This window comes from Solanum dulcamara, chromosome 1, assembly GCF_947179165.1.
Source record: "Solanum dulcamara chromosome 1, daSolDulc1.2, whole genome shotgun sequence".
Taxonomy (NCBI): domain Eukaryota; kingdom Viridiplantae; phylum Streptophyta; class Magnoliopsida; order Solanales; family Solanaceae; genus Solanum; species Solanum dulcamara.
In genome coordinates, this window is record NC_077237.1 from 76,049,797 (window position 1) to 76,069,367 (window position 19,571).

General features: G+C 30.6%; 2 protein-coding genes and 1 long non-coding RNA gene across 4 annotated transcripts; 2 read left to right on the top strand and 1 right to left on the bottom strand.

Annotated features, from left to right (window-relative positions):
* The first annotated feature begins 8,428 nt into the window (after nt 1-8,428).
* LOC129888947 (cytochrome P450 71AU50-like) lies at nt 8,429-10,319 on the top strand. Its single transcript, XM_055964023.1, has 2 exons — nt 8,429-9,536; nt 9,621-10,319. Exons 1-2 carry the CDS (start codon nt 8,658-8,660, stop codon nt 10,233-10,235), a joined length of 1,494 nt encoding a protein of 497 aa, XP_055819998.1. The 5' UTR covers nt 8,429-8,657; the 3' UTR covers nt 10,236-10,319.
* On the bottom strand, nt 10,086-14,191 carry LOC129888957 (uncharacterized). Of its 2 annotated transcripts, none has more exons than XR_008766764.1 (3): nt 13,991-14,191; nt 13,708-13,791; nt 10,086-10,148 (listed from the first exon to the last, which is right to left on the bottom strand). It is a non-coding gene; the product is annotated as an uncharacterized LOC129888957 (long non-coding RNA). The 2 variants fall into 2 exon arrangements; XR_008766763.1 differs by lacking the exon at nt 10,086-10,148 and adding an exon at nt 10,665-10,839.
* A 3,167-nt stretch (nt 14,192-17,358) lies between these two features.
* Nucleotides 17,359-19,222, top strand: LOC129888965 (cytochrome P450 71AU50-like). The gene is made up of 2 exons (XM_055964044.1): nt 17,359-18,249; nt 18,364-19,222. Exons 1-2 carry the CDS (start codon nt 17,383-17,385, stop codon nt 18,973-18,975), a joined length of 1,479 nt encoding a protein of 492 aa, XP_055820019.1. The 5' UTR covers nt 17,359-17,382; the 3' UTR covers nt 18,976-19,222.
* Nucleotides 19,223-19,571: the final 349 nt, after the last annotated feature.

Below are 19,571 nucleotides of genomic sequence, written 5' to 3' on the forward strand. Positions count from 1 at the left end.
AAAAAAATCATATTTCACTTCTTTCCCACTCATTCTTATAAACTGTTATTATTTTATTTTTTAAAAAAATAAATTATACCACACCATCTAATCCTCCGCTCTGAATTTATATATATAATATTTTTCTCATTTTGTGTTAGATATGTACATATATTTTTAGGAAAATATTTTTTCCTACTTGCATATAATAGAAATAAAATTTTATTTTTAAGAAAAGTCTTGCGGCAAGTAAAAAATATTTTCTAAAACCATATGTATATATCTAACACAAAACAAGAAAAAAAAATTAAAAACAGAGGATCAGGTGGGGAGGGGTATAATATTTTTTAAAATATGAATATAAAAACATCTAAATTATTATTTGAAGTGGAAAAGGGAGTAGGAGAGAAATGAACTAAGAATTTTCTTTAAAAAAATTATAAAAAAAATTAATAAATAAAAATAAAACTAAAAAATGGGATTGGGCGGGGAAGGATGGTGAGAGAAAGTGGTGGAGTGAGGTAAGAAAAATATTTTATATTTTATTTTATAATTTTTTGGGGGCAGGAGATAGTAATACTTTCATATTTTATTTTAACTAATTCTAATAATTTATTTAATATTTGTTAAGGTGAAATATTTTATATATGTGGAATGTAATGTGACAATTTTTTTTAAATGAAAGAAAGAGTGTAGTAAACACATTATGATGAGAGTGAAATAAAAGAGAGTGGTGTGTTTCTCAAACTAATAAGTGATAATTTATGCATGAAACTCAGACTCCTAATAGTTTAGGTATGAAACTAAAAAAATGGATAGTTCGGATATGTTTTTGACACTTATCTCCTAAATTAACAAATAAAAACACTATTGATTTTCCCAATTCTATCGTCCTTTTATGTCATATCTACCGGTGTTTTGAAAGGCGAAGACATGAGGTGAGCCATTTTACATAGCATGCTTTTAAAATTTTAATTTATAATATAATATAATAATATAATAATTTAAAATTATAAAAATACATCAATAGTTTAAAATAATTAAAGAAACTCATAGAAAATAAGATTTCTAAGGTGATTTTATAAGTATACACAATGTAATGATACAAAAGTTATTATGAGATGAAAATCAACTCTAATATCTTAACTTTTAATTAATAAAAGAATCATTATTTCTTAAAATATATTACTATTATACTATGTAATTTACCTCTCTAAAAGAAAATAACCAATGTAACTTATTAGTATTATAATAAAAAAATCACTCCATCCTAGATAAAAATAAAATTACTTTCAAATGGAGAAAATGATAAAATATGATAAATTTTAAGACATATGAGAAAAACATAAAGACCGATGACAAGTGAAGATGTAAGATTTGGCAATGCATTTTTAAAAGAAATATTAAGTAATACATCCTCACGGTGTTACCAAATAGTAAATATACAATACTACGACTTATTATTTGAGTTACTTTCAATCTTCTTATTTCTAAAGATGAAAAAAACTATTAAGTATCATCCATTTATTAAAAACTTATGAAGTTCAACAATATTAACTAAAGAATTTGTGTAAGATCTGTTAGACGAGCTCCGAACGTTGGGCGTGTTTAGGACGTACAGTCGAACGCTTAGAGCGTAACTGTAATGACCCTGAAGGTCATTTTTGGAAATTGTCATAAAAAGACTATTTTACCCCTCCCGATAGTTTCCCTGAGTCATATTTGATTGATATCTGATGTCGATTTCTTTGTTTTCTTGAAAAGTTGGAATTTTTGATAAACTTTGAGTTTTAGAGGTTTAGAATGACTCAAAAGTGGTATTTGAGGTCATTCGGAGTTTTGAGTCTCGGAGTGAAATTCCGTCAATTCCTTCAGTTTCGAAACGTTGAAATTTGTCTAGGAGAGTTAACAGAATCATATTTGAGGTCATATTATGGATTTGAGGGGTTGAGTTGGAAATAGTTGAGTTTTTAGCCATACGTTTGACTTTGGTCAACATTTGAGGACCGGATGTTCAGAATTGAATTCTGACGACTCAATTGGATTCAGAGGCCTAGAGAGAGTTTCTTTGTATTTTTCGGAAGCTCCAACGGTCTTTTGGTCATTTGAGGCATAATGTTAGTATAGTTGCGATTTTTTGGTTCTCGGGTCAATGAGTCCTTGAAATAAGATTCCGATCATTCCGTTGAGTTCGTAATGTCTAGTTTAGTAGGGTTGCATATATGGTTTGTCTATACAGGGTTCCGAACGAATCCAGAGGGTCATTCAGAGACTTAAGTAACATTGCTGTTATCTGGTGCCTAAAAGTCCTTCTCCGCGTTCGAGGATATTTGCCTGCGTTCGCGGAAGGACAGTTGTCCCTTCTCTGCGTTTGCGGAGCTTATGCCGCGTTCACGGTGGGATGTCTAGTTAGCCTCCGCGTTTGCGAAGAACAAATTACCCCAGAATCTGATACCAACTTTGTCACGATCCTGACCAATCGTGATTGACACCCACTCTAATTCTCCAGTGGGAGAACCATTATTAGAACCCAACTAAACAGTAATGATAAGAACAACATTTAAAGATGTGAAAATGAGTTTAAGTGGCAGTTTTTGTAAGTTGAGTTCCTATAAACTCGGTAAGTAACAAAACATAAGTAAATAGTGCAGAAACTCAACACCTAGGACCTGAAAGTCATCATACTAAAACTTCTACCAATAAGTCTAAGGATGGGGATGCAACTCCGATATCAAACATAAAGAAAACAAGAGTCTAAAGGTCTAAGTCCTAGAGGAAAGACCAAGACTTAGGAGAATTCACGGTAGATTGAAAGAGCTGGCTCACCTTTTAATTCAGAAATCAACGGTCTCCTAACTGAGGTCTCTGAACATCCGCCTGAAGATGCACTGTACTCAATAAAAAAAAAGCAAGTGCAGTATCGGTACACAAAACAACTATGTGCTGGTAGAATCACGCGACTATTCTAGTAAGTGAGATATAAACAAGTAACTACAACACACTAAACACATATACAGAGTACCTTACCACTCATCATCTCATAACAGTACATATACATATACACAGGTTAACAATCTCAATTTCAATACATATTCAACAACGATTCTCTCACAGAACCTAGACTTCACCTATTAGTGTATCAGAATGTGTGACGGAATGTGACACCCGATCCAATTGCATATTGGATCGTGACACCTGATCCAGTTATATGTCAGAATATGATATCCAGTCCATGCAAACACAACATAATCACAAATACCGGAAATTATTTCAACAGCCATGAATATCAAGAACATGTTCATTGCATGCCATTGATAATAAACAGTTATTTCACTGGGTTCATTTTATCTTTTCCTATTCACATACATATATCATACAATGAGGCAGTTAAAAAACACATATGACATATACGGGGAGACAAAATCATCACCTACCTCAAAACCAAGCTTTGAAAACTCTAAAATGCTGGAGCTTTTCCTTTCCGAAGACTTTTATTTTGTTCGCGGACTAAAAACAGTCACACATATGCAAAGAATCAATAAAACAGCCTAATTTATCTTAATTATAAAAATATTCCAATTTTGGCCAAATTCATGATCCTAACACCCATCTAGGCTACTTTCCACCATTAAATTCAAGTCAAAATCCCTCCCCTAAGTTATCCCTCGTGGATTCTAGGTACTAACAATCAAAATACAAGTTAAGGTAGTAATTAACTTAGCTTTAGCACAAAATATGATGGAAAACTGCAAGAAATCACCCTAGGTCGCTTCTGGTCTCTTAAGAACGAAGTGGGATGATTAAAATGGTTTTGAGAATTCTTCCCGTATTAAACCCCGTCTGTCCGTCCACAGCGGGATCATCGCCCTGGCGGGATGCACGGAGATAGAACATCTAACATCAATACTTCATGCCAAGTTCAATTTTGAAAGTTTTACTCCCCCGAATACGATTGTGTAAAGTCGTACAGGTGCCGTATCATCTTGGCTATATCAAACTAACAATTTAATCCCCTATCCATTTTCGGATTACCCTGGGCCTAACATGATTCAGATTTTGTCTAAGTTTAATGTAGGCTCCAAATTTCCAAGGCACTACCCAAAAAAAATTTAGCCCAATTTTCTTTTCCATTGACTTATCCATAACGATGGAAACATGTCGTTACAAATACACTATCATAAAGCTATTCCAAAAAAATATAATATTTATTGATCGAACTTTAATTCAATAACAAGATAAAATTGAACATGAGTTATAGTGTAATATATTTATTGAGTCGTTTATTGGTCGATATTATTAGTAACTATATCATCATTTTCGTATTCCGTGAATGGATTCAAACCTGGGCGCCATGTAAGTCTTGAGCATACCTTTGCCACTGCACTACAAGTCTACATTGGTTCTAAGGGTGTTCAAAATACTATATATATCAATATAAGGTAAGATTTGACATATATATAGTGTAATTTTCAGATGAAGGGTGTCTAGATGTATATTTTTAAAGTCTACTTTTCTAACTTTTTTTAGATGTGAAGTCATTAGTTACTGTTTTATAATCGATTTGTTTTATTAATTTATTTTCAACTAAAAGATCTTTCAACTTTGTATTTACACTATTTCATTGACTTGGATCATATATATTTTTAAGAATGCAACTATTTAAATTATTTAATAATTTTTTATTGTCGAGAACTATGTCACATTTTTCACTAACGTCTTTCGAATTTTTTTCTTGGATGTTATTATCAGCTGATTCAACTCCAGTGAATTATTCATTTGAAGAATATCCTCCCATTTTTTCCAATTCAAATTTTTTATTATTTGTTACTAATCCATCAAGAGTTCCTTTTTGAGATTTTATTTAACTTTTCAAGTTTTCTCTTTTTCTCTCTTTTTGTAAAATCAAATTCATATTTTCTAGTTGGTAATTTAAATTGAATAAATTTTAATAATAATTAAAACAAGAAATATATATATATATATATATATATATATATATATATATATATATATATATACACACACTTATGAAATACTCAACAATAACAAATTGATAAACACTTATGAAATAATCAACAATAACAAATTTTAAAGAAAAACTATAAAATAAAGTCAAATAATAAAACCTGACTCAAAAATTAGGTAAATTAATATAACAACACTGAAATAGTGTTATGTTCCTTCAATATAATAATTGCTTGTTGCAATTCTTGAAATTTTAAGGAAGACACAAAAAAAAATCTTATGTAACTTGTAAGCAACAATAAGTCAATAAGTCTTGAAGGTAAGAACTCAATATTGAGAACAAAAATAATTAAAGAGAATTGAAAAGATGAATAAAAGGTAAACAATTATATAAACCTAAGTTGTTAGGAGATAAATAAGGGCTACAATTTTCCAAGTGAAGAAATTATTCTCAAAAATTATTTCATTTCCCTAGGAAACTAATGGGCCCACATTAAGTAATTTAGGGAAACTTACATAAATATGCTATATTAAGAAAATATTTATCATCTATAGAAATAATATTTTTTTTATTGAACACTTATAATATATTTATAATACAATTTTAATACATATTATATATAACAATTTATAAAACACATATAATGCAAGTTTTATTGATGGATAGTATATTTATCACACACTTTAATACACTCATAATATATTGTGTCAATTTCTTATCAAACAACCATAATATATTTTAAAACACCTATAATACATTTATATTGCATGCATAATTTACTTTTAATATAAATGCAGATTTCTCATAATATTGCTATAAATGGTAATAAATAAAAAATATTAATAAAATCAGTAACTATTTATTAAAAAGTACTCATTCAAGTAATTTTTTCAATAATTTATTTGTTTTACTTCCTACCCATTTCTTTTTTCAAAATTTAGAAGTGCATACATAATAAATATTTTTTAAAAAAGGAAACTTACATAAATCTCATTAGTTAAGAGCTAATTACTTAGGTACACTCTAAATTATAATATTACTAATCATACCAGATTTTTATGTGCCCAAATACATCCAGATATATAGATATTGGGATACATGACGACAAAATTAGGTGTAATTTATTCTAAATACACTATATCCAAGTGAATTCGCATGTATCTTGGATACATAGACAAATCTGGTTCGCCTCCCTTCCATCTCGCTTGCTAATCTCCTATGTATCTGGTATCTTAGGTACATGTGAATCACACCAAAGACATCTATATACATGTATTTAGTGTGTATCTAGTGTGATTTATATGTATTTAGGATACATGACTATCTTATTCGCCTCTCTCCCTATTTTAGTTTATCTGTAGTAAAATGCATATATCTAAGTTTATCTTCCTCAATATATAATAGGAAACTCTTAATTAATGATAAGATACGCAACTATTTAAAAGTATATATAAAATTAATATATATAATATGGATGTATATCTAATAAGATAGTTTTCCCTAAAAAAAATCGAAGGCTCTAACCAATGACTATAGTGGCCTGCCCATGAATACCGAAAAAACTAGTTACAGTTTGTTTATATAGTTAAAAAGTTCTACGGTCTTTTAAGGTACTGTTTGTTAAGCTAATAAGGTTACCAAAATGTTTTTTCAGTATTGTGTTTATGTTTAATATCAACATATATTATTAGATCATCACAAGTACAAATTATAAAACAGTAAGAATTTCAAAGTAAATGCACTCACAATAATGTCAATTGTCAAATTAAGCCTTAAAGAACTAGAGATTCGATTAAATTCTAAAAATTTCTGAATAAAGCGCTAAAATAAGTGTAAATTTAAAATCTTTAATTAAGAATGAGATGTTAATCACAGCATATTACACAAAAGTCAAGAAGACAAATATGACTGAAGATTAAAAATATTATTGTTTTCTCAAGTCCTTGCACGATTTTTGACGGGGAAATTTTAAGTGAAAGCTTCAACAATAAATGTGTATATTCTTTGAATTTATTTCTGCAATTTATTTCCACAAAAATTATAACTTTAAAAAGTATTTAGAGCAATATAGTCTTTAACCAATAACATCAATAGTCTAGTGGTAGAAATGCATTCTTTCGCAGAGAAAAGATGGGTTTCAAATCCCATATGGTGCATTTTTTATTTTATAATTATAATTTTAAAAATCGACCTCCCGATCGAGGTCAAAATCTTCCCCCCACTCAAAAAAAATCTTTTACATACCAACCTCACGATGTCGGTTTTGACTATTTTTAGTAGTGCGTTCACTATATCCAACATCTCACACCTCTATGCATCTTCTTTTCATATGTCCAATTTATCTCAGTCACTCATCATATCTCGTCCATCATAGAGGTCACTCCTACCTTGTTTCGGATTTTCTAATTCATCATGTTAACTCTTCTAGTATGTCCATATATCCATCACATCATCCTTATTTCTGCAACTTGCGTCTTCAGAAAATGAGAGTTTTTGACTTGTCAACACTTTGTGACATACAACAAAGTCAGCCTAACCACCACTTGTAAAACTTACATTTACACTTTGTTTGGATGGTTGTTACATATTGTTTCATAATGTAACGTATTGTGGTGTAATGTAGTGTTTTGATGAATACAATATTTGAATAAATTTTATTTTTTCCGTCATTACATAGTGTCACACATTAACAATTTGAAACGAAAAATAAGATATATATATATATATATATATAAGACAAAAGAATTTTTTTAAATAAGGTAACAACGCGCAATCACTCCAAATCGGTGATTACATAAAATGTGACTTTTCATCGTTACATAATGATGAATTTAATCAATACAATAGAATAAAATTTAACTACCAATCAAAACAAACACTACATATATTCAAACGAAATAACACAATAACCTAACAACCATCCAATCAAGCTGTAAGTTTTGGTGGATATCCTTTCACTTTGAATTTTTATATATTGATGTTAACTCATTAAGTGAACATACTCTTTACTCTAATTGCCGAGCATCATTTGTTAGTATCCATCCAAGTCGTCTCTTCTGGATTATAGGAAAAGTAAAGATTTCACTAGAAAATAGCGTTAGAAGAAGTCTTTAACGAGAATTTTAGGTACTTAGAAAGAGACAATCAAAGAAAATACATATTTGGTGTAGGAATACTTTTAATGGTATAAGGGCTTCGGAAGTATGGTTATTTTGTGTAGTTACGAAGAGGAAAGGCATTAGATCGTCCCAAATTTTCGCGCACTCTTAAAATCTGCCTAAAGTTCGCAAGAGTTACACGAATTAATTGGTGGAATTAAATTAGCAAGTGATGTTGCTTGCTAGTTTGTTTGTAGGCATGTAAAGTAAAGTAAAAATAAAAATCACACGACGTAGAAAACCATGCACCCTGAATCAAATGTGTAAAAACAATATGGGTAAATGATAAGAGGGTGGGGGACGGTAGGAATGGGGGCAAGGATGGCGATGGAGGTGGGTATGTTGGAGAAAATTAATGTGGAATATCACTTATGAAACTTGTTTTTCCTAGTTTTATTAGGCAAGCCATTTTGCGAAATATACTTTCTAACATTACCAAACACACCCAAATAATGCATTGATTTTTCTATGATGCCAGCCATTATAAGATTGAGATCTCTCGACCTTTCAATTAGAGATCTTTGAGAAGCTAAATAAGTTCGTAAGTATTAGGCATGGCTTTGATATGGGCAACACTAGTGGTTATTTTTATTGTGTATGCCTTGTATGAGCTTCTAAACAATATCCAGAATAGGAAAAGGTATCCTCCAGGTCCAAAGGGGCTTCCCATTATTGGACATCTTCACTTGTTAGGTAAATATCCACACCATGATTTACATAGACTAGCCAAAATACATGGTCCGCTTATGTATCTGCGACTGGGACTAGTACCTACAATCGTTGTCTCGTCTGCAGACACAGCGGAGAAGTTCCTCAAGACATATGATCATATCTTTGCTAGTAGGCCTCGTAACGAGCCAGCTAAGTATTTGGCAGATGGCCAGAAGAATCTGATATCCGCAAAGTATGGACCATACTGGCGCAACATGCGCAAATTGTGCACTCAGCACCTTTTGAATAACCAAAAGATCAATTCATTTCAATCCATGAGAAGGCAACAAGTTGAGCTTATGATCAAATCACTTAAAAATGAAGCTCATGATGATCGCCTTGTTGTTGATCTTAGTGCAAAGATTTCATCTTTGAATGCTGACTTGACTTGCTTGATGGTGTTTGGAAATAAGTACGTGGACGAAGATTTGGACAAGAGGGGATTCAAAGCTGTTGTTAAAGAGGTTGAGCATTTAGCTGGAGTTCCAAATCTAGGAGATTTTTTCCCCTTCCTTGGTGTAATTGATCTCCAAGGACTCACTCGCCGGCTCAAGGATCTTTCAAAGGTATTTGATGAGTTTCTTGAGAAGATTATCGATGAACATGTCCAGTTTCATGATCAGAAGCAATCCAAAGACTTTGTTGACACCATGTTGGACATTATGCAATCAGGAGAAGCAGAATTTCAGTTTGACCGTAGCCATATAAAAGCTATCCTCTTCGTACGTTATTTCATCCCATTTATATACTTCTATTTATTATAGATTTGTTTGTACTAATTTCCCCGTTTCCTTTTTCTGTAACAGGACATGTTAATTTCAGCAATGGATACTTCAGCAACAGCTATAGAATGGATACTAACAGAGCTTCTTCGGCACCCTCATGTGATGAAGGAACTTCAAAAAGAGTTGGAAGAAGTGGTCGGCCTTGAAAGAATGGTAAAAGAATCAGACTTGCAGAATTTGAAGTACTTAGACATGGTTGTAAAGGAGGGCTTGAGGCTGCATTGCGTAGTGCCACTAGCTCCTCACGAGGCCATAGAAGATTGTGTAGTCGATAGCTTCCACATACAAAAGGGATCCCGGATCATAATTAACTATTATGCTGTTCAAAGAGATCCAAATATTTGGCCTGAGCCTGAAAAGTTTTTGCCCGAGAGGTTTGTTCGGAGCAGTATAGATATTCGTGGACGTGACTTCCAACTGTTACCATTTGGCTCTGGCAGAAGAAGTTGTCCCGCAATGCAATTGGCAATTGTCCTTGTCCACTTTATAGTGGCACAACTGGTGCATTGCTTTGATTGGGAGCTTCCAAATGGTATGCAGCCTTGTGAACTGGATGTTGAGGAGTACTTTGGGTTAGCAACAAGCAAAGCAAATAATTTAATGGCTATACCTACTTATAGACTAAATAATGCTTAATCTCAAACGATACAATATGGTAACGTGTGCGTACATTCCCCCTCCACAGACTCTATTTGTGGGATTTCATTGGGTATGTTGGTGTTGTTGTTGTTGTTGAATGTCTGTTCACAAATAATGGAGTTGGCTGAAATAGTTGGCCTTAATCAAATAAGATTTGTGCAATGAAAATCGTTTATTTTTTCGCTTTTCTGGTCATGCAATCTCCCAGACTACCCTCCTTGTAAGATTTTACAATAAATTACATCTAAACCTGAATAGTTCAGGTTGTTTTTCTCTTTAGTATATGTGGAGCTAATCAAAATTTCATTCATTTCACAATTTAAATACAAAATAGTTAGTGATTTATCTTGATTAGTGACTAATCTACCAGTTTAAAAAGTTGGTATTTTGGAATATCGTAATCCATTTTTATAACTATGTGAGTTTAATGCACAATAGGAAGTTAAGATTCCTTGAATTGTTAGACTATAAAACTAAAAATAATAGAGGTGAACGAAGTAGAACTAAATTGCATGTCTCAATTGGCCTCCACGCGATTGCATCTTATTTCCTGAATAGATGCTTCGTTCCGCTTTCATTGGCTTCCGCAAGCTTCTCAAACCTTGCAAGCAATTCGTAATATGAATTGTAGAAGCAAATTCACTTCATTATGTGTTATGATTAACGTGATTCATATTAGTTTAATTACATACAAGAGAGATTGAAGCCATAAACACCCTTTCTCTTGTTTTCATCAATAATCGACCCTCCTCTTAAACACATATGACTAAAAGTTCATTAATAAAATCATTTATTCTTATGTGTTATAGGAGATCTTAAAAGAGTCTTATTGTGGAGAAAGAGAGTACACAAGAAAATTTTAGACATTTCAACCTCAAGAGTCATTAGTTGAGCCGCTAAGCGAGACATTTTCAAGATGTGCTCACGCACCCCTCTCAAACGGTAAGCTCATCGATGAGAATTTCATAATTAAGGTGTTGACAAGGGCTTTCTCTAAAGTCTAAAATTGTTCATCAACAACCTTTACTAATGCCTTGACATTGTTATACTATTCATCAGAATTACAATATATCAAAAGAGATTTAATTTGGTCTTGCGGGCATAACAGTCAAGTGGTTATAACACTCTCACTATTCATGAAGAGCAATCTCAACTTGAGTGTTAATTTCATTAATAAGTGGTTCATCTTTCATGATAGCATAATCAATGTCCAATTGTCCATACACCCTAAGAGGAGGAGAATTCTCTCCTTCCATATCTAATAATTCTCACTATTAAGTTCAAAAATATCATTAATATCCGAGAAATTTTCAGATTCCATAACTGCAAAATATACATTCATACTTATCATAAATTTGAGACAAATAATATAAAATTGAATCTACTGCTATAAAAACTGCATGTAGACAAAAATTTTAATTCAATAAGATTTGATGTTCTATATTATTCAATAAAACTATTAAATTCTAATTATTATTTATGTGGATAATTATGAAATAATATTTAATATTTATCCTAATTAATTATGCAACCCAATAATAACAATTCTTACGTTATTATGTCGTGCATAATAATCATAATTTAATGTCTTATTCAATCAAAGGTGCTAGGGGACTAAAATCAAATAATTTATAGACACTTCGACATTAATTCGAGGAAAATATATATGTATTTATTTATTTATGAGGGAAAAGGGCATAATATACCCCTCAATTTTGTCATTTAGGGGTCATTTAATTTGGATACAAGTTATCATAGGATTAGTTATGTTGTGATAAGTTATGATGGGATAAGTTATATTGGAATTAGTTATGCTGCGAGTAGTTTTTGTTGCTTGTTTGGTTTGTCATATTCAAAACTATATTCATTGCATAATTTCTAAGAATAAGTTGTTTGTTTACAAAAATACCCTCCACCTTATTTAGTTTATTTTTCTTACATTTTCTTTGCAAGCTTTAATTATTCATTCTTAAAAATAAAACTTTCATCTTATTTAACCTAAATATTTTTGTTTATGTGTTTTAATGATTGAACCCGTGCGTTTTTAAAATTAAACTTTCATCTTATTTAACTTAAAAATAAAACTTCCAACTTATTTAGCTTTAAATAAAATCTCCATCTTATTTAACTTAAAAATAAAACTTTCATGTTATTTAGCTTAAAAATAAAACTTTCATCTTATTTAGCTTAAAATTAAAACTTTCATTTTAAGTTTATTAAAGTAAAATAAATTTAATTATTAAAATTATCTACATTTTAATTGATATATAAAAGATAATTTTAAGTGAGTAATAAACTATTTAATTAAAAATATGTAATTTAGTAGTGAAGTGAACATTTCAAGAGAAATCAAAATATAAATAAACATAAGAGTTAGACAAATCAATTCAAGTTATAATATATTAATAAATAGAAATTTTATTTATAAAATATAATGTTTTAATAGAAAAATATATTATCATAGAAATAATGATTAATTAAGGTTGTTATTATAAATGTTGTTAAAAATTATGTTAATATACGTGAATGTAAAAAGTGATGTATAAAAGAGAGTTTAAGAGGGGTATTTTTGTTATTTTACATACTTTATCCTAGGATAAGTTATCCTGGATTACTATTCCACCCTCAAGGAGGAATAAATTATTTGAGTACTAAGTATTAATATTGGATAAGTTATCACATCCTTTGCAACCAAACAAGGAATTTAAGGGCACTTAAAAATTATCCCGAAATTAAACTCTATTATCCATCACACCAAACGATCCTTTACAGTTATTATATCCTCCTTATAAAAGTAATTCATATATACTCTTAATGTACATAAATGACTCACATATACCTTTTTTTTCCAACGGTAGTGAAAAAAAATTATTTTAAATTTATTTATTAAAAAACCTCATATAGGGGTATATTTAATCATTCTCACACTTTTTTTTACAAATACATAAACTGAATTAAAATATTGCTAAAAAGGTAGTTTTAATTACAATATAGCTAGAAAAAGTATCACTCTTAAAAATTTCTTATGTTTTTCTCTTTTTTCATTCACACTTTTTTTCATTTCTCATATTTTTACACTAAAAATAAAAGAAAAAAATAAAATAAGAATAAGAACTCAAATAATAATAATCAAGAAAGTCAAAAAATAATTAATGCATAAAAAAGATCATATATACACTACATGAATTTTTAAAAATTAAAAGTATCTTTTTCACTTTCGTTTAGAAAAAAAGAATATATGTGAGTCATTTTATAACTATAAAAATATATGTGAGCTATTTTTTATAATAATAGATATATATAAATCACTTTTATAACGAGGATATATCAAGAATATATCAAATCTAAATAGAAAAATTGATAAATATATCATTCCATTTTCTCTATTTATAATAATAAAAAAGTAGAGGCCACAAATATAGGTCTATGGTGGGGTCAGCACATAAGAAATAAAATTTGAAAAACTCACTCTAGAGTTATTTTTGACAAAATGCCAGAAGATCGTCTTCTACCTCTAGCGGGTCCTTTTGACCCGTTTTCACCATATTAGACCCTGAAAATACGATATAAAGTCACGAGATGTTAGAAAATCTGTATCCTCGTGATTTCTAACATTAATTTGCATCAAAAATTAAAAAATTATTGATCTGAAAATCAGAATACCATTTTTAAGCTTCAGAAAATAATAAGGCAAAGGTATTTCAAATCGATATTTAGAGCAAAACTGCCGCTGAAATAGTTAATCGACCTACCTCCCGCCATTATTGCAGAATCATCGTTGGTGTAGAGTACAGAATTTCATGAATCTTCCAAGCACTCAAACCTCTCAGAAGAAGTATTTGTGCTTCGGGACCCTAAAATCGAATCTGCTCTAAATTCATAAGCCGTGACTATAGTAATTTGAAAAAGTAATGCGGTTTGAACAGGAAAGGATGTGATATACCCTCGTTGTAATTTACAATTGATATACCTCTTTCTTAAAAAAAGGGTTAAAATATGCTCATATCGTTTGAGATTAGTTAAAACGATATTAGTTAGAAATCTATAGCTATAGTTTATTTAATTAAGATTCTTAACTACATATCAGATGGAGGAAAAAGGCGAGAGAAATTGAAAGAAGGAGGAAAGAGGCAAGAGGTAAGAACAGGGTGTGCAAAAATTGAATCAATTAATAAATTAAATCAAAAAAATGTTATTAATTTTATTGAGTTAATGGTTATTTAATGATTTTATAAAAATTATTGGGTTATCGATTCGATATTGATTTTTTAATATTAAGTTATTGGGTAAATCAATAACTTATTAAGACTATAATAATTTACTATTTTAATATTTACTTATACACAAATATCAAATAAAAAATATTAATATAAATATATAATCGTTATATCATACTATCAATGTCATACGGAATTCACAATTTACATTGTATTTATCCTTTAGGCTTATCCGTTTTAGATTCGCAAAATCAAAACTCAAAACCTAAAGAATTAAGAACGGCGGCGACTACGATTTTGCAAGTTTCAACAAAGACGGCAAGGATTAGGTGACAATTAGGATTGTGAATTGTGAGTTTGATTTCTTTTTTTTTTTATTTCTCTACTTATTCCTTTTCTGATTTATCCTCTTCTCTATACCCACTTTCTAAAAAAATTCGACTTTGCTGGTAAACAATTATGAGATTATTTCATTTTAATTGGGGTTAAATCTGATGAGAATTTGAATATTTTCCTTAAGAAACTCTTTTGCATTTTTCATTAATGTTCAAGATTTTCGAAAATTGTTGAAAAAGTTATATATTTGTTTTGAAAATATTTTTTTATTGGTTAAATCGGAAACTGAATTGTTAAAAATAAAAAAAAATGATAAATCAAAACTGATAACAAATATCTTATTAGTTTGATTATCAATTTAGAATATTTAAAAATTGAAAATCGATAAACTGAACCAATAATATATAAAATCGAACTGAAACGATCGATACACACCCCAAGGCGAGAAAGAGGATAAATACATATTGTATTTGTTGTATCAGATTGTATCACGAATATAATTGATAAAATTGATTTGTATCAACAAATATAATTGTATATCAAATATATTAACGAATACAATTTGTATTAACGATTATATTTCTGTTAACGAATACAATTATATCAAGTTATATCAACAAATACAATTCATATGGATGAATATCAACAAATACAATTTATATCGATGAATAACAAATATATTTATTCTTTGTGTATTCACTCTGTATTTAGTGTATCAACAAATACAATTTGTATCAACGAATGCAATTATATCAACGACTATAATTATATCATGTTGGATCAACGAATACGATTGTAAAAAGTGTATCAACGAATATCAAGTGTATATGTTGCTTGCGTATTCACTCTCTATCAAGTGTAACAACAATTACAACTGTATCAAGTTGTATTAGCGAATACGATTGTATCAAGTGTATCAACGTGTATATATTGCTTGCTTATTTATTCTATATCTATTGTATCAATGACAACAAGTGTATCAAGTTGTATCAGTGAATATGATGGTAGTAAGTGTATGAACGAATACAACAACAACAACCCAGTGAAATCCCACATCGTGGGGAAGTGTATGAACGAATATTAAGTGTATATGTTGCCGGCATATTCACTCGATATTAAGTGTATCAACGAATAAAATTGTAGCACGTGTATTAACGAATATAAATTGTATCAACGAATGCAGTCGTATCAAGTTATATCAATGAATATAATCGTATCAAATTGTATCAGCGAATAAAATTGTATCAAGTGCATCAACCATTGCATCAACATAATATGCTACGATGGAGGAAAACAATTTCTTGCGGTACTTTTTTCTTAGTTGAACAAGCTCCTACACTTCAATGGTACTGCCCATAAGATTGGAATTTCAAAGAATCTTCATTATGTTTCTTGATCACTTCAGAAGAAGAATAACAAAAATTAACTGATGAAAAATCAAATTTTGTGTTGTACCGTAAAATCTCAATATAAATACAGAGAGAAAGGGATGAGAGAGGAAGAGAGGAAGAGACGAAACAAAGAGAAAGAGAGGGAGAGGGACGATTAGAGAGGATTGAGGGAGAGAGAGATAGACGAAACAAGGAGAAAGAGGCGATAGAGCAGGGGATAGGGATGATAAAGGGAGACAGGGAATCGAGGGAGGAGAGAGGTGAGTGAGTGAAGGAGAGAGGGGGGAGAGCAACAGTTTGAGAGAGAGGAGGGGACAAAATTACTATAAAATCCTAAATATAGCTACGTAATGTAATTCGTTTAAATAATAGATGTGTATACTTGTTTTGTCTTACTATGTAATTTTTTGTTATACAAATGGTATAGATATACCTTTTTCGGCGGACAGAAGTGAAAAGAGTGAATTTCAGTGTGTTTTTTATCTTTTATTTAAATTAAATCCATATGGATGTATATTTGACCTTTCTCTCAAAGTTTAGAAGTATATTATGTGTATAAGCTTAAACTCTATATACTAAATCATATATTGTATAAGTTGAGAATACATTTATGACGAAATGATTTATCTAATGTAGCACTTTATTAAATTGAATAAATAAATAAACAATAGTTCAGTAAAATAATATTATTATTGAAAAACATATGCACATTGAAAGCATTCGAGGAACATATACTGCTTACATGGACGATAAATAATACATATGTTTATATGTTAGAACACATATATATGATCAAGTTAGTATACATAAACTTACTGGAATTTAATGGATCATACATAATTTAAATGAATATATGATCTATTAAATCAGCATTAAAATTGAATAAATAATTGTTCTATCATAAATACGATATTTAAACACATGACTAATAATATATATCCGATGATTAATATATATATCCAATAGTTTAAGTATCAAACTCATCGATAGCTATGTAGTTTGCGTTTTGTATAAGATTATTTAGTTTATGAATATCATACCTATGTAGTTTGCGTTTTGTACAAACCCAATTGTCCTATTTTTAATCTCTCCCTCTATTGTTGACTTTTCCATATACGATTCAATTGATGCGCACATATATATATATATATATATATATATATATATCAGAAGTTAGAAGTTAGGGAAGTCATATTAGCCATGGCTTTGTTATGGGCAACATTTGTAGTAGTTTCTATTGTGTATGCCTTGTATGAGCTGCTAAATATCCACAAGAGAAAAAAGTTTCCTCCAGGTCCAAGGGGAATTCCCATTTTAGGACATCTTCATTTGTTAGGGAAAAATCCACACCATGATTTACAAAACCTAGCCAAGAGATATGGTCCATTTATGTATATGCGTCTAGGACTAATACCTACATTTGTTGCCTCATCTGCTGATGCAGCCGAGAAATTCCTCAAGACATATGATCATATCTTTGCTACTAGGCCTCATAACGAGGCAGCTACGTATTTGGCGTATGGACAGAAGAGTATTGTATTTGCAAATTATGGACCATATTGGCGTAACATACGCAAATTGGTCACTCTGGACCTTTTGACTAATCAAAAGATCAATTCATTTCAATCCATGAGAAGGCAACAAGTTGAGCTTATGATCAAATCACTTAAAAATGATCCCCTTGTAGTTGTTGATCTTAGCGCAAAAGTTGCATCCTTGAATGCTGACATAACTTGCTTGATGGTGTTTGGAAAGAAGTTCATGGATGAAGATTTGGACTCGAGGGGATTCAAAGCTATACTTCAAGAGGTTGTGCATTTAGGTGCAACCCCAAATCTTGGAGATTTTTTCCCCTTCCTTGGTTTAATTGATCTCCAAGGACTCACTCGCCGTCTCAAGGATCTTTCAAAGGTGTTTGATGAATTTCTTGAGAAGATTATCGATGAACATGTCCAGTCTCGTGAACAAAAGCAATCCAAAGACTTTGTTGACACCTTGTTGGACACTATGCAATCAGGAGAGGCAGAATTTCAGTTTGACCGTAACCATATAAAAGCTATTCTCGTCGTACGTTATTTCGTCGATCTCCTCTCTCTATATATATATACTTTTACTATTATAAGCTCATCATACGATTATATTTGTTCGTACTAATTTCCCCTGTTTCCTTTTCTATAACAGGACATACTTGTTGCAGCAATCGACACTTCAGCAACATCAATTGATTGGATAGTAACAGAGCTTCTTCGACATCCTCATGTGATGAAGAAACTCCAAAAAGAGTTAGAAGAAGTGGTAGGCCTTGAAAGAATGGTAAAAGAGTCAGACTTGGAGAAGTTGAAGTACTTAGACATGGTTGTGAAAGAGGGCATGAGGCTGCATTCCATAGTGCCAGTAACGCAACGTGAGGCCATGGAAGATTGTGTAGTTGATGGCTTCCATATACGAAAGGGATCCCGAATTATGATAAATCATTATGCAATTCAAAGGGATCCAAATGTTTGGTCCGAGCCTGAGAAGTTTTTTCCAGAGAGATTTGTTGGAAGCAATATAGATATTCGTGGACGTGACTTTCAACTTTTACCTTTTAGTTCTGGTAGAAGAAGTTGCCCTGCAGTCCAGTTGGGGATCATCACTGTCCGCTTTATGGTAGCACAATTGGTGCATTGCTTTGATTGGGGGCTTCCAAATGGTATGCAGCCTTGTGATTTGGACGTTGATGAGAAATTTGGGATAGTAACAAGCAAAGAAAACCATTTAATGGTTATTCCTACTTATAGACTAAACGAATGATGAAAATAAAACTTATCTCGATTTCGTTATATCATTAGCAGTGGTATAAGGTAAGGTCTAGATCCTCTTGTTTGTACTTCTCTCTTCTAAGAGATTTTATTACTAAAAAAAAGGTTGTTACACACAGTCTCGTGATACAAATTTGCTTTAAAAAATCCATAATTACAAAGCGTTATATTATGTGGAATGGATTTTTGGATTATGCCATAACTGTGGTTATTATTATATGATTAATTATTTATCATCACACTAAAAATTATAATTGATAATAATATTATTATTTTATTTCTTAATTAAGTTCATCATACTTGACTATCACTCTAACACCGATCATATCTGCTCCATCACCTATATCCAAGTCGGATTTGACTATAAAGCCACCAAAATAATAGTTTGGGGCCCCAATTTATTTGGAGTCTGCCCATTTTTCCTAAGAGAGTGTATTATATTTTAAAAAATCTCATGTACCGTTAAATTTGAAAAGAGAAATAGAATAGGTTTTATGTAATTGTAGTATTTTTTTCTTATCTATTTTTTTTGCTACATTTATATTCTGGTGATTAACATAACCCACATTGTTATTCTTATACATTTAT

Coding starts and splice junctions, on each gene's coding strand:
- LOC129888947 (XM_055964023.1), top strand. CDS start 8,658: ATGGCTTTGATATGGGCAACACTAGTGGTTATTTTTATTGTGTATGCC. Junction 9,537..9,620: donor ATATAAAAGCTATCCTCTTC/GTACGTTATTTC, acceptor TTTCTGTAACAG/GACATGTTAATTTCAGCAAT.
- LOC129888965 (XM_055964044.1), top strand. CDS start 17,383: ATGGCTTTGTTATGGGCAACATTTGTAGTAGTTTCTATTGTGTATGCC. Junction 18,250..18,363: donor ATATAAAAGCTATTCTCGTC/GTACGTTATTTC, acceptor TTTCTATAACAG/GACATACTTGTTGCAGCAAT.